At 45.2% G+C, this 26,114-nt stretch overlaps 1 protein-coding gene across 1 annotated transcript; it reads left to right on the plus strand.

Moving 5' to 3' along the window:
- Positions 1-1,311: 1,311 nt before the first annotated feature.
- LOC18434171 (nitroreductase family protein) lies at positions 1,312-25,573 on the plus strand. Its single transcript, XM_006844249.4, has 3 exons — positions 1,312-2,956; positions 4,015-4,204; positions 25,349-25,573. Exons 1-3 carry the CDS (start codon positions 1,328-1,330, stop codon positions 25,474-25,476), a joined length of 1,947 nt encoding a protein of 648 aa, XP_006844312.2. The 5' UTR covers positions 1,312-1,327; the 3' UTR covers positions 25,477-25,573.
- Positions 25,574-26,114: the final 541 nt, after the last annotated feature.

Raw genomic sequence — 26,114 nt, forward strand, 5'->3', positions numbered from 1 at the left:
TTCGTTAAGGTTGGGACTTGCAGATGCCAAGTCATGGTTTTTTCTATTTATCAGATAAGGCCATTACAGACAACCTTCATATTATATGGCGTCAACATCAAATCAAAACATATACCTTGATCGTATGGTTCGTCCCTTTCTTACATCACTTCAAGCTTAATGTCGATGGTGTTTCTCTCCATAAACCAGGCCTCGTAGGCAGAGGTGGAGTTATCAAGGGTGATGATGGATCTGTTGTTGTAGCTTTTGCGCATCCCCTTGTTCAAGCATCTAATAATTATGCGGAATACTGTGCCCCGCAAACACGTGTGGACCTAACCATACAACTTGACTATTTCGTACTACAGATTGAGAGTGACTCGTCCCTGTTGGTTGATGGTATTCATGGCCAATATAAGGCCTCATGGTTGCTTCACATTATAGCCGCCAACTATCGACATAAGCTCACTTACCTTGCGTGGTCTTTTTCACATATCTTTTATAAGGACAATATGGTAGCTCACACTTATGTCAAGAAAAGCCATGACTTTCTCTATTGCCACCATTTGGCATGCAAGACTGCCAGATTTTTTTGCCTTCATTTACTTCTCAATTCTTAATGTTGCACTAGTTTTGTATAGTAGGGTTAGGGTTATAAAGCTATGAGCTGTATTTTGCCTTTCTTTTTATTAATAAAAGACGGTAGGGAGCCTTCTCTCCTACTAATTTACCAAAAAAAAATTGTTCTCTCCTACTAATTTACCAAAAAAAATTGTTTAGGACATCGTATAAATTTTCCATTTAGTTAAAACCTAAGGGATGCGATTTGTATAGACCCGAGGCTCTAAACAATCAACGTAAAATGCAACTTCAAATATTGTGGAGAATGTGGTTTCAATACTGGAAATCTTTATGATAGCGTTAAAATAAATTTTAATATTTGATTATAAAATTTAAAGTTTAAAAATTAATGTAGGACAAGCTGATCTATAAAAACTTGAAAACCTTGAAAATTAATAATAAAAAAATGTTTTACAAGAACTATTTTTAAAAATTTAAAACTCAATTTCTTTTTTTTTTAAATTTAAAATTTATTTTTTTTTAAAATTTAAAATCTATTTTTTTTCTAACCAGATACATTTTGATGTCGAGACGATCGATTTGAAGATATTTGAGTATCAAAATACTATCGTCGAGTGAAATTCTTTATGATAATTCGACTGTATATGTGCTTTTTCCAAACTCCAAACCTCCGCCTCCGCCTCCGCGTCCGCCTCCGCCCCCTGCCCTGTCGCGATTGATGGAGGAAAAACAAGAGCACAGTAGGGATATGGAAGTAACGTTTTGAATGACGCTGATGCCAGTTTCTCGCTCCCTCCTCTCCTCCCCTCATCCCACCCCCAAATCTTCCTTCCACCTCCACCTTTTCGTCCCGCCGCCGAGCACAGCAGTAGGAAGAGGAAGAGGAAGAGGCAGCCGCAGTAGTTGTTGTTGTTGTTGGAGCACCATGTCCCCTCCGCGCCCATCACCAGAATCATCCTCGTCGTCTCTCCTCAGCAGCAGCAGCAGCAGCGATGATGATAAAAATGGTGTGGAATTGGTTAAGAAATACCACAACCAAACAAAGCACTCTCTCTCTAGATACGCCAGTGGCCCTCATGGCCTCGACTGGGCCAACCAACCCAACCCCTTTCGTCGCTACATCTCCGCTCCCCTCCTCCACCCCCACAACCAAACCCAACTCCAACTCCCTCACTACCCATCTCTATTCCGCAACCTTCCCCTTCCTTCCCTCCTCTCTCTCTTCTTCCTCTCTCTCTTCCTTTTCAACTCCCTCGCCCTCTCTGCCTGGAAAACCACTGGCTTCTCCACCTGGTCTCTTCGCGTCAACCCCAGCAGTGGCAACCTCCACCCCACAGAAGCCTACATTCTCTCTCCTCCCCTCTCTAACCTCTCTCCAACCTCTCATTTCGTCGCTCATTACGCCCCCAAAGAGCACGCCCTCGAGCTCAGGGCCAACGCTCCTTCTCGACTTTGGGAAGGCCTCCCAAATGGCTCCTTCTTTGTCGGCCTCAGCTCCATCTTCTGGCGCCAGGCTTGGAAGTATGGGGAGCGTGCATTTCGTTACTGCAACCACGATGTCGGTCACGCAATTGCGGCCTTGGTCATTGCTGCAGCCTCTCTCGGGTGCGACGCTCGCCTCCTTGATGGGCTTGGCCAATCCCATATTCGAGCTTTGATGGGCCTTCCTGATCACCCAACTCTTCCAACAACTTCCCGACCGGTCAAGGGTTGTTTCTCTGCACTTGAGCACGAACACCCCGATTGCCTCGTACTACTATTCCCTGCATCTTCCCCTGAATTCTCTGCAAATTATGCATCTATGGCCTCTGCGATCTCTAAACTTTCGGCCTCCTCTGAGTGGAAAGGTAAACCTAACTCTCTGAGCAAGGAGCATGTTTACTGGGACATTATTTACTCCAAGGCTCGCCTTCTTGAGAAGCCCCCGAGGACAGAGGAAGGGTTCCATGTTCCCCCATTTAGGAGCAGTCCTTTGTTCAATGAAAATTCTTACAAGGCATTGACAATCGGAGAGGTTGTGAGGAAGAGAAGGAGCGCGGTGGACATGGGCAGGTCTCATGTCATGCACAGGAAGGCATTCTATCAGATACTTCTCCATTATCTTCCTTCTGGTTCTTGCAGTGAAGGGAAGCAAGGGGAGCAATTTGCTATGCCTTTTAGGGTTCTCCCGTGGAAGGCTCAGCTTCATCTTGCTATTTTGGTGCATAGAGTTGCAGGGTTGGTCCCTGGTCTGTATTTTATGGTGAGGAATGAGGAGCATTCTGGGGAGCTTAAGAGAGCGATGAGGCCAGGGTTTGAGTGGGTGAGGCCGGAGGGATGCCCCACTGATTTGCCGCTCTACAGGCTTGCTGTGGCCGATTGCAGGGAGCTTGCCAAGATAATCTCTTGTCACCAGGTTTCCTCTCTTTTTCTTTTTGCATCCCTGGTTTTATCCATCTTTTTTGGATTTTTGACTTTTTATGCATATTTCTCTTACCTACTGTCTGATATGGACTGGACTTGTTGTTTGCACGTGATTGCAGCATTTGTTTCTCGTTCTTAAATGGTTTTGGATTTTGATAAAATGAAAGCATAAATGGCGAACCATATGCACTTTTTCCCTGTGTAATTTTATCATTCCCTGCTTAGGACATCTGGATTTTTCTTATGCAGCCAAAGCTTGCTTTCGAATAATATTTTTGACAATTGATATCAAAACCTATGACCTCCAGTGCTGTTGCCTTATGTGCTACATTTATTGTTATTATTACAAAAGTTTCTGTTTGGTTTCTTATTTTGTATGTCCATTGATTCATGGCATGTCGATTTTGTCTGTTTTGTTGCTCGAGCTTGATCATGAAGTTGCTTTGCTTGTTTCTTAAAATGGTTAACCAGTCTTTAGTCTGTTATGGAGTTGTGAAAACTTCTGGATTGTTATCCTTTGCGATGTCATATGTCAAAGGAAATATATTATATACTCGTCAAACCAGTAGAATTTGACTGTCTCCCCCTTTGACTAGTGATCAGAAAGAACTTTCTTGGTGTTACACCACTTATCATGTCTTGTTCATAGGCCAAAAAGCACTCTGGCAATGTTATATTTTGGGAAAACCCTGATGTACCTAAAGAGGTTAGAACCCGCTTTCCCATGGGCGGACTGTCCAATGTGTGCAAGCTCACTTTAGTAGATAACTTACACACAAACCAAATGACCTTTAAAAGAAGGAACTGGTTTCCCCTCTTGCTACTTGGACCTTACAAGGTTTTACCCAGAATATGAAATATGGCCCTGTGGGTTGTTTGTGATGGCTCTTTCTGTTCTCAATGGATTTGGTACCTTATGCAATAGGCTTTCTTGATTGTGTAGATTTTAGTGAGCAAATATGTAATTTTGAAACATACATAGTTAATTTTCTGATGAATCTACATTTCCAATCCTCTGACATTTGGATATGTTTTCTACGAACAATACAGGATATTGCTTCAGATGGTTGTTTCAGCTTAGGTATGGTGGCTCATTTTGAGCAGGCTTTGCATGGAAAAAATGTCTGGATGTATCCACGGCTGTTTTGGGAGTCTGGAATTATTGGTCAAGTGCTATACTTGGAAGCTCATGCAGTAGGAATCTCTGCAACAGGAATTGGTTGCTACTTTGATGATGCAGGTAAGCTTTTACTCGAAATAATATTTGTTTGATACCATAGTGCTTCTTTGATTTGGTTTACTGTAGAAGAGGAAAGTTTGTATGAGGTCGCAACCTTGTAGAAGGTTGCATTCAATGTTCCAAAAAATGCTGGGTGGAGCCTAGATGGCCATGGGGTCTAGGCCGTCTAGCGCTTAGGTGGGTGTCCAGAACCTAGGCAGCTCAGTAGAAAGAACCCTTAAAATCTAGGGAAATCACATGGAAATCATAAACATTTAGTTTTTTGAGGTTCTTCTCTTTCTAAAATGGGCTCTAGTGGAGTTGAGGTTTGAAATGAACCTTAAACCCACCTTTTTTCCTCAACGAGGGGCAGGAAGGTGGGGTGTAGGCCCTGGGCGGCCACCTAGGCGGGTGCCCAAGCACCTAGAAGGCTAGCGGTAGGCCGCCTATTTTGGCTTCCTAGGCTTAAGTGAGGGGCCCATGCCCTCTGGACTGCCTAGGCTTTGGGCGGTTCGCCTTTTAAAACAATAGTTGCATTATTATATACCATCTAACTAAAACGAATGGTCTTAGAAACCTTACTTCTACAAGTAAGGTTGTTGCATTTTATAAATGCTCTCTCTCTCTATGGTGTGTGTGTGTGTGTGTGTTTATTTTTTAAAGTGAGCCAAAAATTTGAATTTATAAATTTATGACCCATATGAAAGATTTTCTGTACACATACACAATGAGAACTCCATAGCCCGAAGTGCCATTAAAAAATTGAGAAAGAAGAGATTATAGGGCCATGATAAGAACTAAACTCAGTAAGCACCCAAGTCCCTACATTGAACTTGGGCAAGATAGGATGATTCACTACAATGAGAACCACATGGTTATGGGATGTTTCCTTGCTTCAGGACCATCTGGGACTAGGCATACCTTGGTTCCAACCAACTTGGGCCCCATTTTTAGTGGGGTTGCTATCCCCCTTCCATAAGGATCGAGATCCCTTATAGTTAGGGATAGAGATCCCTTGATATTGGGTGGAGTGAGATGGGCTCTGTCTCCTGCTGGATAGCTGGAACGAGATTCCGAAAGGGGATCACACCTCCCAACTAATCTCCCTGCATCGATGGGGAGCATAAATCTTGTGATGTTGAGATTGCCCAAGTGTAGAGTTATTGTGCCCAAGATTTGCACAATTGTGTTATGTACTTATGTTTTTGAGTGAAGTTAACGATTTGTATTATTGGAAGAGCATCAAGAAACAAGAGTGGGACCCGAGAGCACCCACAGAAAAATCAATCTACAGATTACAAGATTGGGGCTTATAGACTCGCCCCATTACAAGCAATGTACACAAGAAAAATCAAAATACAATGCACCCACAATGGTCCAGAGCAAAAACGGAGATGGACCATCGACTAAAGTTTGAACAATACAACAACCCAAAAAGTCGCGATTATGCGGGGGCATATGCTTGAGCCCTAGCTCCATCCTTAGCTAGATGATCTGCGAAGTCGTTCAACATCCTCCAGATATGCTTCCAGGAGATGGCCATATCCCTGCAAGTGTAAGCAATCTCATCAAATATAGAGGATAGGTACCACGGAGGTGGTGAATTCCCAGCAGCCCAGTTTGGGCATCCCCCTCGACAAACAACTTTGATCCCCAAGAAAAGTTGAATCTTTCAATCCCAAGAGTAGAGCCATGGATTCAGCGTACTGAGAATATGCATGGCCTAAATGCTCGGAATAGGTGGCTAGATCGTTTCCGCAGTGGTCTTGGTAAACTCCTTCGGCTCCAGCTGGGCCAGGGTTCCCCAGGGAGCATCCATCGAAGTTAAGCTTGATGGTGCCTTCTGGTGGTGGCAACCAGTTGTTGGGTCTTGATACCCTATGTGGTTGGAGCTTAAGGATGTTTTCCCATTGGCTAAGGAAAGTGTTAGCCGATATCCCAGTAAAGGCCTTGTGATTAGAGGCCAAAAGATTACTAAGAAAGTAACCTTATGGAAGAGAGCTGGAACTTCGTTCTTGTGGCCTTGAAAAATCCTAGAGTTCCTTTCTTGCCAAATAACCTAAATAGTGGCTGCAATAGAAGCCTTTCACACAATTCTTCCGGCCTTTGGCAAATGAGAGACGAGAGACGAAGAGATGACAGTTGGGACAGAGGGTGGAGTGATCCATTTGAGGCCAAACAGCTGGATTAAAAGACTCCATAGGTCGTGGGCTAGGCTACAGTGAATGAACAAGTGGGGGTTCAATATCTTCTCACAAAGACACAGTGCGCACCTGTTGGGGATCGGGATCCCTTTCCTTTGAAGCTGGTCTATTGTGAGAGCTCTTTAGGGGCAAGCAATCCAATTGAATGCCTGCACTTTAGGCGGAGCGATGGTGGACCAGACCTTTGAAAGGATTGACAGGTTTGAGTGGGAATGTGGGTGGCTGAATAAGTTTTTTATAGAAGGAGGCCATCGAAAATGAGCTAGAAGGGGGGAGAGTCCACACGAGAGTATCCCTTCATGAGAGAGCTATGAAGTTGGAATGAAGAGAAGCCGAGAGGGCTATGAATTGGCCTGTTTCCTCCTCTGTTCGATGTCGTTTGAAAGAAGGATTCTAGACTCTGCAATCCCCAGAGACGACCATTTCCTCTGCGATGGTGGAGGCTTTATTGGAGGCAAGAGAGTAAAGCGAGGGAAAGAGGTCCCTTAGTGGAGTGTGGCCTAGCCAAAGGTCTGACCAGAAACTTCCTCTTGTACCTTCTCTAGGATGGAGGCGGATGAATTGCTTGAACAAAGAGAGGGAAGACAAGAATGACTTCCATGCTCCTGAGGCCTTATTCGTAGATCTCCGCTCGGGCACCCAATCGTCTTCCGAGATTCTATATTTGCTGCGAAGGACCTGTGCTCAAAGAGAGTCATTTTGAGTGGCTAATCTCAACCACCATTTATGTAGGAGTGCTAGGTTATGTTTTCTGAGGATCCTGATCCCCAGACCTCTCTGAAGTTTAGGAAGGCAGACCTTGTCCCAAGAGATGAGGTGAAATTTATTTTTCTCAACTTGTCCTGACCAAAGAAAATTTCTCATCAGTTGATCAAGACGATTGGCCACCGAGACAGGCATGTGGAATAAGGACATTAGATAGACAAGAGAGTTTGCTAGGGTTGCTTTGATTAACGTGGTCCGACCTGCAAAGGATAGGTACCTCCCTTTCCATCTTGCCAAACGGCTGTCTACTTTGTCAATCACGTGAGACCACTGTCTCTTTTTTGGTTTTTCCAAGTCCAGGGGTAGGCCAAGGTTGGTGGTGGGAAAGTCCTCCACTTTGCATTCCCAATTCGGAATAAAAGCTCGGGTTTCAATGTTTGAGAGGGCAACCCCCATCATCTTCAATTTTTCCATATTGACTTTGAAGCCCGTTGTTAGCTCAAAACATTTTAGGAAAAGTCTTAGGTTTTCTATTTCGTCTGGTGTAGCGTTGAGGAACACTAATGTGTCATCTGCGTACTGCAGGTGAGACACGATTGGGCCTTGAGAACTACATTTGAAACCAGTGAGAAGGCCTTTTTGGTATAGTCGACTGATGGAGTGACTGAAAACTTCGGCTGCGATGACAAAGAGGAATGGGGAGAGGGGGTTCCCCTGGCGGAGCCCCTCAGGGAAGGGAAAAAACCCTTCGGAGCCCTGTTGATAAGGACAAAGAAGTGAGGATTGGAGTAGCAGGCCCTCATCCACTTCCTCCAAAGGTCCCCAAACCCCATTCTTGACATGGTTTCATCCAGTATTAACCAGTCAATGTGGTCGTACACCTTCTTCTAGTCTATCTTGAATATTAGGCCGGGTTTTTTGGAAAGGTGTCTAGAATGCAGACATCATGAACCCCTAAGGCCCCATTTAGAATTTTCCTATCCTTTATGAACGCAGACTATGAGGGGGAGATGATGAGGGGGAGGACTTGTTTCAGCGTTGATGTCAAAACCTTGGCCAAGATCTTGTAGGAGGAATTGACCAGACTGATTGGATGAAAGTCCTTGAGTTCCTCTACCCTTTTAGTCTTGGGGACAAGAGTGATGAAAGTGGCATTGATGGCTTTGTGGAGGATTCCACGTTGGAAGAATTCATCGAAGAAACTCTTAAAGTCTGTTTTGAAAGTATCCCAAACGTCTTGAAAGGGGCTTGGGGAAATCCATTAGGGCCAGGGGCCTTGTCTTTGGCCAAGTCATTGATAGCCTCCAAAATCTCAGTTTCAGAGAAGGGACGCTCCAGCCATTGTGACCAATGATCCAAAAGAGTTAAGAAATCCCGATTGGCCATTCTAAGTCTGAGGCCCGAAGGGGCTGAGTAGTGATCCTGAAAGAAATCTAGGACGACTGATTCGATCTTTGCTGGTTGGTCAAGTTTGCGATTGCCAACCCTGATAATAGAGATAGAATTGTCTCTTTTGCGACAATTGGGTATCCGGTGGATGAAACCTGGGTTGTGGTCCCCTACTTTAAGCCAGTTGACTTTGGATCTCTGAAACCAATACAATTCTACCTTTTTAAGGGTGGAAAAATATTCCATCTTGGTTTGGGTCCTGAGGTTGGATTTGGAAGCTAATAGAGGCTGGGATTCCCTTTTTCGATCTAGGTCTTGAATGGTATTTAGCTGGGAGGACTTGATTTGAGAGTAATTCACAAGGATGGAATTACTCCAGGTTTTGAGAGAGGCTTTGAGGAGTTGAATCTTAGTTTGAAGCCTATAGCCTGCTCCACTCGAAACCAGGGGCAAAAAGGGTTGCACCATGTTGGAATGAGAGAGGATAGTGAGTCTTCTTCAAGCCAAGCTAATTCGAACCGAAAGGGTTTCTGTCCTCTTTGGACAACCGGAGTATCCAAGAGGATAGGGCAATGGTTAGAGGTAGGTTTCAGTAGAGCCAGTGCACACAAACCTGGAAATTCATCTTCCCAACTTGAGGATAGTAGGAATCTATCCAGTTTTGAAAGAGATGGTTGGGAAGAGTGGTCCGACCAGGTGAAACGATTGCCTTGAAGGGGAATGTCAAGGAGTACATTATGAGAGATGAAATTCGAGAAGTCCATCATTCCCGGAGAAATGTTGGAGTTGGAATTTCTCTCGTAAGACCATCTCGTGATATTGAAGTGCCCTCCCAGACACTAAGCAGAATGGGGAAGGGAAGCTACAAGGTCTAGTTCTGCTCAAAAAAGTGGTCTGAGGGATGCAGAGTTGGGGCCATAGATTGTCGAGAGTTTCCACCTGATGCCCCTACCGCAGGAAGAGAGGCCCACTGACATGGCCTCCTGCCTTAGACTTGGCAGATTAATTGGAGGGTAGGATCCGGCTGTTTAGTCTTTGTAAGGGCTATAATGAAGGGAAGGTGTTTAACGGTCATGTCCTTGGCCGCATCCTGTTTGAGTGACTGTCCCAAACCTCGTACACTCCATGTTAGAATTTTCATTGAGCTAATGTGGACGTAGAGGAGGAGGCCAGTCTGGGAGACCTCCTGGGAGAAGAATCCCAAGGGGGAGAGGGGAAGGGGAGTGTCGAGGGGGACCCTTCTAAAGCAGGTTTGTCATAGTTAATCAAGGAGAACAAGTTGAGGAGCTCCCTATGTCCTCTGAAGCTCACCTTCAGTCGGCTCTGAGCATCCGAGAGGATGAATTGGTGTGCCAGGCCTTCGGGTCCATTATGTTGAAATCCCATGATTCTGTAGATCTCCTTCATCCTGTTGAGCTCTCTGTTGTTCCCATCCTTGTCGACCCCCTCAGAACTAGCTTGCCGTCCAGAATCATCCAAGGGGGGGGAGATGGGAGGGGTGTCTTGGGGTCCTCTCGAGCAGGTGAGGTGGGTAATGAGAAAGGGTTAGCCGGGTAGAGGTCTGTTGGCAGTGTGGGTAGAGGTTCAAGGTATGAGGACGAGGGCAAGTCAGAGGGGTTTGAAGGGACACGACGTTCAGTATTTGGGAGGTCAAAGACAAGATTGAGAAGTGGGTGGAGGGCTGAGAGCCACATCTGGAGAGGATGAAGATAGTAAGGTGGAGGCTAAGGTTTGGTAACCTTGAAAATGGTGGGAAGGTAGAAGGGGAAACCTAGTAAAGAGGGGTCGGAGTTTGCAAGGGGTAAAAGGTTGATCTTATGGAGAGAGCAGACCTTCGGTGGAAAGAAGAAGGGTGGTAGGTCAGGTAGTGGTGAGGCTGAGGAGGTTCGAAGGATGGGTAAGTCCAGGATGGTGAGGGGTCAAGAGTTTGTGGATAAGGGAAGTGGAAGGTTCTGACACGACAAAGGGTGGTAGGTCAAGTAGCGATGAGGTTGAGGAGGTTCAAAGGATGGGTAAGTCTAGGATGGTGAGGGGTCAAGAGTTTGTGGATAAGGGAAGTGGAAGGTTTTGACACGACAAATGTAAATCAGGTGAGGGGTGAAAGGAAAGTAAGGGGCTAGAAGGGTAGAGATGAGGGCTGGATCAGGAGGAGAGGGGTCTGTGGAATGGATTGCAACGATGCCGAAGGGGAACTGAGACCACTCCATGGGGTTGTCGGAGATGGCAAAAAGTGTGGGTGAGGGCGGAGGAGAATCTTCAGAAGTGGCTGTCTCAAAGGGTGAGTAGGTCAAGGATGAAATGGGTGCAGGTGGATTCCGGTGGAGGCAAGAGAGCATATGTAGGGGTTTGAGCAGTACTAAGGGAGACACCAAGGGATAAAAGGGGTTTGAAGTCCCAGAAGTGGGCTCTCGATGAGGGTCATCTTCAAGATGGTAGAGGGAGGGGGGTTCTGAAGTAAGGCTGAAGAAGGAGATTTAGAAGAGTGAGGCCGAGATGAAAAGGCAGAAGAGCAGACAAGGGTAGAAAGAGGATGATTAGGTGTGGGGAGATGAGGGGGGGAGGGGAGGGGCAATCGAGACACCAAGAGAGTCTGTTGGGATCTCGAGGTGGCGAAACTCAAGGGGAGGGTAGGTGTTGCCAAAAGGGTCAAGGGGGAAGGGCGACACCTCTACTACCGATGGTGGGAAAATATCGGGGGTAGGTGAGGGAGACAGAAGGGATGATGGTGGCGACAGAGGGTGAGTGGTGTCAACAAGGTAGGGAAGTTGACAGGAAGGAGGGCTGGCGGCGTCAACAAGTGTCGAGCGGGGTTCAGGGTCTCTTGGGATATGAGCCTTCAGGGAAGGTTTAGAAGGCGAGAGAGGGAAACTGGCAATAAATGGGCTAGCCTTATGAGATGGTGGGCCTGGCTCGGTTGGATAGCCAGACGACTGGGGTAAGGGGGTGGGGGGGGGTTCGTGGTCAACTAAGACACCTTTGCTGTGGCAGTGTGGAGGGGAGCCAAGTGGCACAGTATGGCTGTAGGAGTATTGACACAGCGCCGCCTAGGGGACTCGATCAGGACGGAGAAGGAGTGATGCCTGAGCTCGAGGCCGGCTGGATGGCGTCTGGTCGTTGGACGGACTTGCCAAGCGGGCCCATTTGATCGACACGTGGTCTCCAAGCGACTACTGAGGCTGGTTTCGAATTGATGGAGCAATAGCCCTCCCGGTTAGGCGCGGGCCCGGAGGAGGACAGCCTGTGGCATTGTGTAGGGTGGCGGCGTTTCCTTGAGACTGCGATCCAAGATGAGGAGGAGGGACCCTTAGGTGGGGGAACATCCGCAGAGTTGAAGAAATTGGGTGTGGGCGGAGAAGCCGCAGACCACGAGAGAGTAATCGGAAAATAAAGATCTTCAACTTCTAACCAGATGGTGGAGGGGATGAACTTTGTGTCGAGGACCTCCAGGAGTAGGCAGATAGAGCTGAGCAACAGAACTTCGATGAATTTCTAGTGGATTTCTACCAGAGCACTGCAGGCCTCCGCCACTCTCTTAAATGTGGTGGGAGACCACTCGTGTATAGGGATGTGGTCCACTGTGAGCCAAACTCTATGTTTTTGGAACGACCCGTCCTTCGGGGACCATTTGCGGAGCTTTAAGGCTGCCCCTTTGAATGAGTGGGAGGGGGGCTCCTATAGAGCTTGGTGGGCACTTTCGTGCGAAGGGAAGGTGAAAAGTATTTCGCCACTAGAGATGCGGCGGCAGCCGAGATTGGGCTCCAGCCAAAGCCGTTGAGCCCATTTCTCTACCTCCCTAACGTCGTCCCGTCTTGGTAGAAAGCTTCCCATCAGGGAAGAAAGAAGTTTGGATTTGAGAGGGGCCGACTCCTCTGCAGTGGTGGAGATGATGTAGAGGAGAAACGGAGAAGAGGTCCCAAGGGTTGGAGGTATAACACCAGAGAGGGGTGGTGGGGCGCAGGGAGCTGGGGGAGGATAGGTCGGGGCTGAGGCGACAACCTGTTTGAACGAAGCCTTCTGCACGAGCTGAGCCTTCTGGAGGGTCGGCTTGGGTCCCCGAGCAGGTGGAAGCAATGTTTGAGAAGGCAAGGGTTGGGGTAAAGGTTATAGATCTTGTTCCAATCAAGGGGCAGAGGGAGACGGAGATGCCTCCTCCTCTTCATGATGGCAACGCAAGTTCGTCATTCCACAATTGTGTTATGTTACTTGTAATATTCTTAAAAAAAAAAATTGTGTCATGTTACTTGTCTTAGGCTCAATTTTGATGTCCAATCATAAGATGATGCAAAGTTGCTCTTGATTTGACACTTCCTCTTTGATTTGATCTCAAAAGATAAAGACTAGATGGAAGAAGTCTAAGCCGCCATACAAGGTGATTAGGGATCACTAGAGAGACTAGATACCTAGCATACAATCTGGAAATTTATGACCCTGTGAAAGACTAACAGGAGGAGCAGAATAAATCACCAAAGGGAGCCCCTTCTTTTTCTTTAATAATTGATGAGTTGGGGAGGTCTGATTTAGTATAAGTTGCTGTTATAGTGGGTTTGTGCTTGCTCTGTTTAAGTTCTACTAGTGAGTAGTCGAATTAAAATCTGATACCCACTGCCCAGACCAAACAAGGGAACAATGGGCATTTGGGCAAAGATTCTCTGGGTGATGAGGAGTTCTACGATTTGTTTAGTCCAATAGGGTACAGGAGCCAGGGACAGTGAATTTGGGTGGAGGATGCATTTGAAGGAGGTGATACATTTGCTGCATCTGATGAAGGAGATGCAGTAGGGGAATGTGGCCTTATAGCAGGCATCCAAGGAATAGTGAGTTTCAGTTAGCATAGTGGAGAGAACGTCAGAGCGAGAGAGGTACTGAGATGTGAGTTGCAGCGTTGTTATGGGACCTGGTGTAGCAGCTCCAAATATTGGTAAAGCGTTCAGGACATTCCAAATGGTCCCTTTGTTCTGATTGCGAATTCGAACTTGGTTCGATCATTGCTTGAGTTGTTTGTAGCTTCTCTACTACCAAGTCATCTTATTTATTTTCAGCTTTTATCTGCTATCTACTGATTGGTTCCATTGAGGTAATCATTGCTTATGAAGAAATCTTGTCCAGGAAATGGGTTGGTCTTCTTACTCTTCTGTTTCTCTTCTCAGTTAAGGTAAAAGAGTTCTCCAATCAAGATTTAGTAGTTGGTCCATTGTTATCGTAGGTGAAGTCCATCTTCTAGGGACAGGAACCAAATAAATCCCAAACAAAACTAACATCTAAAAGTTCCTATGTGTGGCTATTTATGCGTAATTGCAAATCAGACACCATATTTTGGCAAGAGATGATTGAGTCAATCTAAGTGGTAGTCAATTTTTTTTGAGAAATGTTTGACTTTATAAAAGTAGAAATACATTAAATTTAATTTGGATAGAGGCAGCCCACAGACTGGGTGCTCAGAGTACAGAAAGGAGAAAATTGGGTTTATAACAGAGGCATTCCATGTTAGGTGAAGAAGATTTAAACAACCCGTAGCTATATTGCGTAAGAAAACAAAAGTGGTCTTCTTCCGGGGGCGGTGGGGGGGGTGGCAGCAGCTTCGGCAAGGCATGGACGTGTTGTGTGGAAAGGCAACAGCACCATCTAATTGGGGCTGCAGCTTTGACGAGGCAGGGTCTTCTTATGACAGGAAGCAGCAGGGTTGTCTTATGAGAGAAGGCAGCAGCACTGTCTGAATGGGGCAGCAGCACCATCTAGAAGGGGCAAGATCTTCATCCAGGCATACTCTATCTTGTGCATTGGAGGGTGCTGATCACACAGAAATAGCCATCAACCATCACAGAGCATAATAGGAGCAAATTATGTTTGTAACACTTGATTTCGCCCAGGTCCACAAAGCCTTTTAGCCACACTCACCTTGGCCTAAGAACCCTCACCATTTTTTTTTGTTCTATTCTCCTTTCCCACTCTTTTCCTTCTTGCTAAAGATGGTTCATTGGTCTTTATGTTAAAGGCCTTGAGCAAGGAATCTTTGTGAGTAGAAATCTTGCAATTCATCTAAGAGTGACATCTCAGCTTGAGAATGCAAAAATTCCGCAACAGGATACATATAGTCAACATTTCTAAAAAAGAAAGGAATAGGAAGTGGCGCAAGACGCGAAAGGATTTTACCAAAATAAATGCTAAGACTTAGACCTCAGACGCAATTTTTCTTCAAATGAACAACTGGTTGCTACACGCCTACTCACTAGCTCAAGTTACTGGGGAATACATCTTGTGGGCATTCAACTCCTCATCAGCTGAGCATCAATTGTATTATTCTGCCCGTCTCAGGGGTTCTTTCTTGAATTTCCTGCAAGGAAGGAAACTGCAATCATATATTTACCCAAACATAAGAAAATAAAAATAAAAATAAAACCTCCAATCATCTAGCACAAACTCATCTTGGGCTTGTCGTAGCTTATTGAGGTTTGCTTGTGCATCTGATCTCCTATTTATTAGGGAAATTGTGGCATTTAAGGCTAAAGAGGAAAATATTTATGGCTACTAGAGATCTAAGGCACTCCATTGACTAGTTATAGCCATAGTTCTTGGAAGCAGGAGCGGGAGTGGGAATAGGTGAGGGAGACTAGACTGTTACTTGCTAGGAGCTCCCCAAGTTGGGAGCGCATTCTATACAATTATTTAGTTAATAATAAAATTTTAAAAATGGAAGCTTTATTGAATTAAAAAGTAATCTTAAAAAACACAATAAAACAAGGGAAAATTACAAAATACACCCTAAAATGGACTATCTACGCAACTTACCCCCACCCCAATTGTTTCTCACACTTTTTTTCCCCAAAGAACCTTTCCTCGCAAAAACCCCCCCAACCCAAAAGTAATATAAAATAAGACTAAAATACCCTCGCTTCTTTTCACACGGCCTTCTCTCTCCTGTTTCTTTTCACACGACCTTCGGCTCCGGCAATGGAGGATTGGACTCCTGCAGTCCTAATGCGCGCTCCGGCAGTCACAATGTGCGCTCCGGCAGTCACAATGTGTGCTCCGGCAGTGCTTTGCCTGACCCGCATTGCTCCGGCATACTAAGAACTGCGCTCCGGCAGTGATACTGCACGCTTCGGCAGTCCGCTCTGGCAATCTGAGAATGCGCTCCGGCACTGAAAATATGCACTCCGACAGTTCGCTCCTGCAATGTAGCACCGTGCTTCGGCAGTGCTTCTTGACATTCCACTCCGACAGTAGTATACTGCGCTCCGGCACTACTCTATTTGCGATCATGAATTGATTTGGTTTGTATGGGAAGGGCATTTCTGTCCAAAAATTAAGAACTTTTTACCTTGGGGGGTTTTTGCGAGGAAAGGTTGTTTGGGGAAAAAAGTGTGAGAAAAAAATGGGGTGGGGGTAAGTTGCATAGATAGTTCATTTTAGGGTGTATTTTCTAATTTTCCCATAAACAATATGATGATGAGGCACATTGGGATAATTGTTAGCAATACAAGCAGTTTTATTGATGAAAGCTGCTTTAGTTACAAATTACAATGTCATAGTTACAAGCTCCAAAAGCTTATCAAGCTTCTTTATTTACTTTTAGACTTTACAATCTCCAAGAGCATTAGTGAAAGAAATGGAGAGTATGTGATCTCAATTAAGATCCAATCGAATCATCTTCTTGGCCTGTTGTTACCCTTTTGACCAACTAGGAGCGATCCCTGAAAAGTTGAGATCGAGATGCCCAAATTTAACAATATCTTTTGGAGATCCTTATCCTGGAGTGAGATCCTGGAGCAGGCTCAACTCCTAAGTTGGGAGATCCCGGTAACTATGGACCACTGTTGGAAAAACCAGGCGATTTAACTGCCTGGTTAGATTGGAACAGGCCACTGGCTGGTTCCCTTTTTGGGTGGTTTGGTGATCGACCGGTATTTTAAAAAAAAAATAAAAAAACTGTATATAAATTCCCAAAAATAAGGAATTTGGTTTGTAATGCATTTTTTAATATTCTTTGCATTATGGTAAAGATTAAAAAATGTTTTGGTCATTAATTCTCACTTTTATATTTTCCCATCTTTCTCATAAAATTTTAAAAATACCCCTAGGCACAAATCGATTTGTTAAAATCCCTTTTTTTCATTAATTTTCAACTTCATTTGAATGTGTTTTGTTTTAATCCTTCTTTATATGCTTTTCATATTTTAGTATATTTTTTTTGTATCTTTTTTATTTTTTTCAACACTTTTTTGACCGCCTGGGACTTGCCTGGTTAGAATGGTTGAATTGGTCGGTTTCCCGGTTTGGCCAGTTAAACCACTTCCGGGCCCATGTCCGGTTAACCGTTCCGGTTCGATTTTGCCAACACTGCTATGGACATACCTGGATGTGTGAGTAGCCTCCATTTATCACAGTAAAATGGATCAGGGGAGGCCTGAGCAGATCTTGACAGCTTATGTCGATGAGTTTGTACACTGGGAGTTGTGTGGTTTCAGCCACTTTGGAGCAAGGTAAGAGATGGGATGTTTTTTTATTTCCATATGTCCTTACAGATTTGCAATGGAAGAATCGGACACTGACTTTGGCGGTGATCTAGTTGGTTACCTGGTATAAGGGAGAGGTTCATCTCTAGCTTACCTGCCTTATTGTACAGATTACTTGTTTGTGCCCTGCCTTCTCTGAGGTTTCTAAGATAGGACGCATTCTTGAAAATGTGGATCGTTGGCTTGAATCCAAAAGCATAGGACAAGGTGATTGCCTTGTTGACTGAGATTGTACTAAAATTTTGACTGGCATACTGGAAAAGGCTCATTGCATAGGTTTTCGGTTGCAGTCCTTTTACAGTATTCTTCAGGATCATATCAGTTTAAATGAGTGCAAAAATAGCTGATCTAAACGCAGGAATCTAGGCTTTAGCAATCAGGTTACAAGGAGTGGCTTCAAGGGCTCTGTTGCAAGAGTGATGAAATATTTGAAAAGCTGTGAAGTCTTGAAGTTGAGAGGAGGGAGGATGGTGTACTTTGTTAAGTTGAGAGGAGGGAGGATGGTGTACTTTGTTAAGTTGAGAGGAGGGAGGATGGTGTACTTTGTTAAGTTGAGAGGAAGGAGGTGTGTGTATGTGTAGATTGATGGAAGAGACTTCTGGGCATTCCAGTGTGGAAGATCTAGTGTTATTCATTATGATCAGCATAATGGACCTTAAGGTTCCTTGTGCCATTGATGATGTAGTCTTGGGAGAATCTTATTCTCATAATGTCTTGCAAAATTCAATTTGGAAGTAGTTTCATTTCTTCATCCTGATGTGAATGTGTTCCTTCGATGCATCTTATTACGTGGTTGCGATGTGGAACCATATACTTAAAAGTATAAAAATCATTTTTCATATTAGAAAACAATGTACTAGAATTTCTTTAATACCTTATGCATTACATACCAAATGAACAAGTTGTCCCATAAGGGGAAAGGTGGAGAATACAAGTGCAAGAAGCAACAAGAAAACTTTAATAGCCCACTAAATTATGCACATATTGTGAGACATTAGCATGGAAAGAGTAAAGCTAATTTGTTAATTCAACCCTTGCTTTTCCATTAGAGACTGTCGAGATGAACCATTCTTCCACCAAAGTGCATGTTGCAGGACTCAAGTAGAAGAATGTTTCATCTCAACCGCCACTTTTTGTTGAGAAGGGATGGTTGGGGTGAATGTAGCTTGCTTTTGTGTTGCATGTAATTTTTGTTATGCTTTTTTCCCATACACGCACATGCACACTCAAGGACTCATGCCCACACACACTCTCCGATCATGGAAAGTCATATTAAAGGATAATTGCAGTTGGTTCATAGAAACAATCATCTTGTGGATTGAAGGCTTGGAAGGCTGTATATCTTTCTTTGTTAAGTAAACGGCAAACTTATTAACCTGTTATATTAGGAAAACAAATTAATGGTTCTGCCTTACTGCTTTGATGTAGCTACTAGTAGAGGCTTAAACAGGAGAAGAAAGAATACGGGATTGATTCACACCTGATTGTTTAGTACAATTTTTCATTTATTCCAATTGATGTAATCATGACATGACATATACGTGGTGCATGTCCTTCTCTTGCCAAAACTCTTGAGTGCATCACTGTCAAAGCCCAGTTTTCTAGTGACTATCTTCAAAGTCGCTAGGAAGATGAATGTTGTAAACAATTGAGCTTGGTCAGTGATCGTGGTTTCAAATTTCAATGATCCCTCAAAGTATAGAAGAAATGTTGAAACAATAGTACAATATTTGCCAAAGTACTCAAAAAAGAAAACCCAAGTTGGTTGAATAAATGAAAATTTTAGGACGTGTTCCATTATTACTGGTTTGAATATATCTCCATTTGCATATTGTGTGCATAAAATTGTTCATTGCTTGGAGCTTACTTTTTTGTTTGAGAACTGTTAAGATTGTATTTCTATAGAGGTTTACAAAAGGTATGACTGAAAGCACACCCTCCCTGGGTGGCTAGCAGTAAAAATACATTACTCTTCCATTATCAGTATAGGCTTATAAGAAGCGCCCATGTTACAAGATTTACAATGAGATTTACAAAAAATCTGAGCCGTGGCTTGCTCGATGAGAGAGGTGCTATTTTGTACGGCTGAGGTCCTGAACAAAAAGGGAGTTGGGCCTAGTCTCGGAGTCAGTACGGCTGAGGTCCTGAACAAAAAAGGAGTTGGACTTAGCCTGGGACTTCGAATGCAAACTAGCTCCCTCCTTCGCCAGTAGATCTGCTAGATTGTTGGACAACCTCTAGGTATGCTGCCTTAAGATGTTGGTAACCCTGCATAAATGGGAAATTTCATCAAAGATTGAGGACAATTGTCAAGGAGGGGGGGGACAAGCCTCTTGCCCAGGATATGGTGTTAGAAGAGTGTCCTTCCACTATTAGTGTAGAACCCTAAGAGGAATTAAAGTTTCTCAATCCCAATAAGAAAGCCATAGCTTCTGCATATTGGGAGTCGAAAGTCCCTAGATGCGCCGAAAGAGTAAAGAGGACATTGCCTTGACAGTCTTTGAAAACACCCCTTGTGCCTAAGGGATAAGGGTTGCCTAAGGAGCAGCCATCAAAGTTCAGCTTCATGCTGCCCTCTAGTGGGAGTTGCTAACTGCTAATTCTTGGGGGTTTGGGAGGTCTATGCTTAAGTATGTTTTGCCATTGAGGGAAGAAAGTGTTCTTAGGGATGCCTAAAAAGGATTTGTGTTAGAGAAGCCCAGAAGGTGGTTAATGAGACTATATTGTGGAAGAGGGCTGGTTGTTGTAGCTGAGCACCGTTGAAAATCCTATTGTTCCTTTCCAGCCAGAGAGACCATATTGTAGCAGCCACCGTGGCCTTCCATAATATTTTCCCAGCCAAGGGCTACTGAGAAGCGAAGTTGTGGGTGCTTAGTGCTCTGACCGTGGGTGGGGTAACCCATTGGATGCCGAAGAGCTGGAGTACAAGTGACCAGAGTTTACTGGAAAAGTCGCAAAGAATGAACATATGGGGGTTAGATTCCTCCTCACAGAGACATAGGGCACATCTGTTTGGTACGGAGAGACCTCTTCTTTGTATTTGGCCGACTGTGAGGGCTCTTTGAGAGCAAGCAATCCAACTAAAGAACTGGATCTTTGGTGGGGCCATGGTGGACCACACTTTTGACAGGATAGAAGTGGGGTTGAGGGAGAAGGTTGGGGGTTGAATGAGGGCTTTGTAGAAAGAGGCTACTGAAAATAGGCCAGAAGGGATAGGCTCCATACTAAAGAATCACTGCCGAAGGAGGGGAGGAAGTGGGAGGATAGGGTACCCAGTAGATGTAGGAACTGAGTGCACTCGTCCTCTGAGAGGTGTCTGCGAAATGAAGGACTCCAGGTTCTTCTGCCACCCACAAGAGGCAATTCCTTAGCGATAGAGGAGTTACAGTCAGTGGAGAGCGAGAAGAGGGTAGGGAAGGCCTTGCACAACGGTGAAGTACCAAGCTAGAGGTCCGTCCAGAACTTAACTCTGATGCCAACTCTAGCGTGGAATCTAATGTGCCTTCTGAACAGTGGTAGGGAAGAAGCTAAAGACAACCACACTCCAGACGCCCTCTGTTTTTTAATGCTCTTTGGTACCCAAATATCATCTTGGATCTTGTATTTTTTGTGCAATATTTGAGCCCAGAGAGCATTCGGTTGGGTGGCCAGGTGCCACCACCATTTTCCTAAAAGAGTTGTGTTATGCTTTCTGAGGATTCGAATCCCTAAGCCCCCTTGTTTTCTTGGTAGGCAGGTGTTATCCCAAGCTACTAGGTGAAATTTTTTCTTCTCTGCCTGGCCTGACCAAAGAAATTTCGCATGAGTTGTTCTATGCGGTTGGCCACCTGTGTCGGCATTTGGAATAGGGACATGAAATATACTGGAATGTTTGCTAGGGAAGCCTTGATCAAGGTTACTTTGCCTGCAGGTGAGAGATATCTACCTTTCCAGGTGGCTAGGCGTCTTTCAACTTTGTCAAGCACCTGGGACCAAAGTCTTTTTTTGGGTTTCCCTAGCTCCAGAGGAGGACCAAGGAAGTGGAGGGGAGATCTTTCACTTTGCAGTTCCAGTCTGGAATAAGGGCAACGCCCGTCATTTTGGATTTTCTCATGTTGACTTTGAACCCTGTAGCTATCTGGAAGCACTGGAGAAAGAGTTTGAGGGTGTCGATCTCCTCTCGGGTGGCGTCTAGGAAAACTAGGGTGTCATCTGCGTATTGCAGGTGTGACACTAAGGGACCTTGGTTGCTAGTGGTGAAGCCAGAGGAGACCAGACTGGTAGAGGTGGGAGAGGGATCTTGAGAAGACTTTAGCGGCTATGGCAAAGAGGAATGGGGAGAGGGGGTCCCCTTGGCGGAGCCCCCTATGAGTCGGGAAGAAACCTTTCGGAGATCCATTAATGAGGATGGATAGATGGGGGTTGGAGTAACATCCCCTCATCCACCTTCTCCAACGATCTCTGAAGCCCATCCTCGACATGGTTTCATCCAAGATAGACCAGTCTATGTGATTGTAGGCTTTCTCCCAGTCTATTTTGAAAATTAAATCTGGTTTCTTAGCTAGGTGTCTAGAGTAAAGACACTCATTAGCTACCAGGACCCCATCAAAGATCTGCCTATCTTGGATAAAAGCAGATTGGGAAGGAGAGATGATTGTTGGGAGGACTTTTTGGAGTCTTGAGGCTAGGACTTTAGCCAGAATTTTGTAGGGGGAATTCAGGAGGCTAATAGGTCGAAAGTCCTTGATTTCCTCAGCCCCTTCGATTTTAGGCACCAGGGATATGAAGGTGGCATTTATGGCTTTGTGAATGATTCCCCTATGAAAGAATTCCTGGAAGAAATTGAGGAAGTCGAGACGGAAGGTGCTTCAAAAAATTTTGAAAGGGGCGATTGGGAATCCATCAGAGCCTGGGGCTTTGTCAACAACGAGGGCTTTAAGAGCTTGAAGGATCTCCTCCTCAAAGAAAGGTTGTTCCAATGAAGCTGCTAAGTCCTCACTCAAAGTCAGGAAGGTAAGATCATCCATTCTAGGCCTCTGGCCAGTGGGTTGAGACTAAAGAGATTGGAAAAATTCTGTGATGGCCTGCTCGATTTGTAGTGGTTGTGTCAAAAAGCTATTGTTGACTTTGAGCACCGAGATGGTGTTGTCCCTTCGGCGACATTTTGCTAATTGGTGAAAAAAAGCTGTGTTTTGATCGCCTGTTTTTAACCACTTTACCCAGGATCTTTGGAACCAATAGATCTCTTCCTTTTTGAGGGTGGATAGGTAATCGAGTTTGGATTGGGTCCTGAGGTTTAGGTCCGAGTCATCAAGGGCTCTGGATTCTTGCAGATGGTCGAGGCGTTGGATAATATCCAAGAGAAGTGATTTGGTTTGAGAGAAGTTGCCAGGTAAGATTTTGCTCCAGGTTTTGTGGGAGGCTTTAAGGAGCTGGATTTTAGTTTGAAGTTTGTGTCCAGCTCTACCCCTGACCTAAAGCGAGAAAGAGTCCCACCAGATGGGTATCTGAGAATGGAGAGAGGCTTCTTCCAGCCAAAGAAGTTCAAATCTAAAAGGTTTTGGGCCTCTTAGTATGGCATTGGTATCCAAGAGAATGGGACAATGGTCCGTAGTAGGTTTGGGTAGCATTAAGGCTTGGGACCTTGGGAAGTGTTGATCCCATTCGGTAGAGAAGAGGAAACGGTCAAGTTTGGAGAGGGAAGGGCTAGAAGAGTGGTTAGACCACGTGAATAGGCTGCCTTGGAGAGGAATGTCCATGAGTGCATTCCTGTTGATGAAATCCGCGAAGTCCCTCATGTCTTGGGAAATGGAAGAGGTATTTCGCTCATGGGACCATCTAGTGACGTTGAAGTCTCCTCCCAAACATCAGGAAGGATTAGGAAGAGCTGCAACGTGGTCCAATTCAGCCCAAAAACTGTGGCTGACGGAAGATGAATTTGGGTCATAAACGGCCGTGAATTTCCAAGGGGAACCATCGGTCAAGGTGGAAAGGAGGATTGTGACCGAGAAGTCTCCTACATATGAGGAGATGAGGTTGTGTTCTAGCGGGTTCTAGATAACCCAAATGCCTCCTGACGCGCCCACAGCCGGCAGAGCCATCCACTGGGAAGGTTATTTTCCCCAGATTTGACGGATGAGCTGCAAATTGGGCTCTGGTCGTTTAGTTTCAATGAGGGCCAGAACTGAGGGGGAGTACTTGAGAGAAATATCTCTGACAACATTCTTCTTAGACTGGTGACCCAGTCCCCTAATGTTCCATGTTACAATCTTCATGGGAGAGAAGAGGGGGGTGGGGATGAGGCCAGTTTGGAGGACCTCCTAGGGAAGGAGATAGGGAGGAAGGCAGGGGAGACTCAGGATGGCTTGTCCTGGAAAGAGGGGGAGGGAAAAAGGCTGAGCAGTTCTCTATGTCCCTTGGGTCTTACCTTGAGCCTGTTGTGCGCGTCTGTGGTAATGAACTTGTGGCTTGGACCTTCTAGGCCGTCATGGTGAAATCCCATGATTCTGTACATTTCTTTCATCTTGTCTTCGATGTTAGAGTTCTTGCCATCAACTGCCTCATCCTCCCTTTGGCTGGGACCTTCTGCTAGGGATGGGGGATTGGGATTAGGCTGACTTGGGTCACAAGGGAAGTCCCCGAATTGGTGTGGCTGCGACTCAGGGCTAAAGGGAGGATAGAGGTCGGGGGGTAAAGGAGGGAGTGGTTCATGAGGTGACCCAGGTGCTGAAATGGGCTGAGTCTCCTGAGTGTAGTGGACGCAGGGGGACCCCTCGAGTGGGGATGGGGGAGAGTCTGGTCTACTGGGGATAGGTCCAAGAGAGGAAAATGCTCCTGGTAGGGGTAGGGCAGGTGGACAGGCGAGCTGAAAGCCTGTTAGGTGTCAGGGTTGAGAGGCCAAGGGATGAGCGAAAGGGGAGAGGGAGGTAGGCAAGGTAATGGTAGGTCTGGACGGAGGAGAGGGTAGCGAAAAGGGTAGAGTGGTAAGAGGGCCAATTGAAGTGAAGGGAGTTGACTCTGGTGGAACTAGCCAGATGGGGGGTATAGGAGAGAAAGGGGGCCAACATGGAGGAAAGGGAGTCAGTATCCGGGGGTGGGAGGTCCCAGGTTTGGGTGGTCACGATGCCTTGGGGAAGGAGGTTACGGTCCATAAGAGATAGTTGAGAAGGGTCAGTAGGTTCCTTAGGGGTATGGAGAGGCAGTGAGAAGTCAGAAAGGCGAAGAGGGAGGTAGGTTATAGAGATGGGGGGGAAAGGAGGGTGCAGCGACGAAGAGTGCAGCTAATTGGAGGGGGAAGAGGAGCTCCGAGGCAACGAAGGAGATTCCTTTGCAGTCTCTAGCTGGGAGAGGTAAGGGCTAGTGAAGCCGGGGTTGATGAGAGTGGGGCAAGGGAGTAGGGGAGGGGTCAGCGAGAGAGGTAGGTTAGAGGGGGAAGCAGGCAAGGTCAAGTTGTCGGCGAAGGGAGAAGTCAGGGGCGGCTCAGGTGACAGGTGTGGAGGGGGGATGCTCGAGGAGGACGGGTGGCTGGGTGCGTTGGTCGATGTGGGAGGGCGACAGCAGGTAGGAGGGAGGATCTCGAGGAGGGAGGGGAAAAGACGAGGGGGTAGGTGAGTGGTGTCGGACAGCACCGAACACATCAGTGGGCTGGAAGGAGCCTCGTATGACGTGTGTCCAGGGAGGGGAGGGTCTGCCACGTGTGCCGGGGAGGGAGAAAATAAATGGTCTGTCCAAGCAGGGCTCTATGTATCATGAACAAAATAAATGTCATTTCCATTTGGTAGCCGAAAGATTCAGGGAAGCAGCCTATGAAAGATTGAATTGACAGTCAATGGCCATATCTAAATGCATACACACAATTGACAGTCTTCTTTTAAAATCTATGAATTGGCCCATTTTCCTGCTTTAGATTAAAAGAAGACTGTCTTTATCCTTGTGAACTTTGCAATCTTTTTGAATATATCTTGCAATTGTGTGTATGCATTTAGATATTGCAGTTGACTGTCAATCCAATATGTCATGGGCAGCTTCCTTGAATCTTCGGCTACCAAATGGAAATGACATTTATTTCTTTCATGATACATATAGCCCTGCTTGGACAGGCCATATGTTGGGAGGAGGACTTTCTTTTCCTCTAGATGTGTAAAACTGAAAATTGCTTAACAAATAAGGCACTGTCAAAATTTTTTTCGCTTTGCTATTCACCAGTGATGGGCATCATGTAAACCTGCTTATCAAATAATGCACTGCCAAAGTGTCTTGTGAACTTTCCAAAAAAATTCCTATTTTCCTGACATTTAGAAATAACTCCCTCGTTGGAGTTGTTCAGCCCTTGTATACTTTTGTGGATTTTTTAACTTTTTTATGTTCATTTGCAGTTCATGATGTGCTGGGGTTATCAGATGCCAAGTTTCAGAGCCTCTACCATTTTACAATGGGAAGTCCTGTAATTGATGGACGGATAATGAATCTTCTTGCTTACCCTGGCCCTGAAATAGATGCGTGATATGTAATGTTGCTTGGAGGTGGGACTACGCATCTATAAGTGTATATCCTTATTGTACAGACTTCATAAAGCATAATATAATTTGAAGGTTTTGGAATTTGAGGTGCCATTTATCTATTTATTAAATGAGGAATTTATGCTAATATCCCCCAAATTAGCATTGCTAAAGAAAACCCCTAAAAATTTTGAGCTTATCTTGATCCCTTTCTTTTTAACACAACCCCAACCCCCCACCCCAAATTGCCCTTATTGGATCTTGAAGGTCTTAAGTCATATACCTATTACTTTGACTTCGGTCCTCAAGGTCCAAAATACTTCTTCTTTTCCGTCAACTTCGGATCTTCAATGATGACTTGGGATGAAGGTGGGACTTGAGGTCACGCTATGGACTATAATTAGTTTCTTGAAGCATTTGTTTATTTATGGGATTGTATACAATGAGACCATTTACCTTTGGAATAGGGAAGTCACAATTACTTACAACCATCCAATGTGAAATCTGATAGTTTGGGTGTGTCACAAAGTTCGAGAAAAATTCTTTTGAACATTGAACTTGGTAAATGAAATAAATGCAGCCACCCAATTTCACATCCAATGGTCAAGATTTCTTGTGACCACTTTGTACCAAAGGTAAATGG

The sequence above is a fragment of the Amborella trichopoda genome, chromosome 13 (genome assembly GCF_054954075.1).
Source record: "Amborella trichopoda isolate Santa Cruz 75 chromosome 13, AtrichopodaSantaCruz75HAP2 v2.0, whole genome shotgun sequence".
In the NCBI taxonomy this organism is placed as follows: domain Eukaryota; kingdom Viridiplantae; phylum Streptophyta; class Magnoliopsida; order Amborellales; family Amborellaceae; genus Amborella; species Amborella trichopoda.

Bases quoted from the DNA above. Each gene is read 5' to 3' on its own strand.
- LOC18434171 (XM_006844249.4), top strand. From the start codon at position 1,328: ATGACGCTGATGCCAGTTTCTCGCTCCCTCCTCTCCTCCCCTCATCCC. The intron at 2,957-4,014 runs GTTTCCTCTCTT...CGAACAATACAG, and splicing joins AGATAATCTCTTGTCACCAG to GATATTGCTTCAGATGGTTG. The intron at 4,205-25,348 runs GTAAGCTTTTAC...GTTCATTTGCAG, and splicing joins TTGCTACTTTGATGATGCAG to TTCATGATGTGCTGGGGTTA.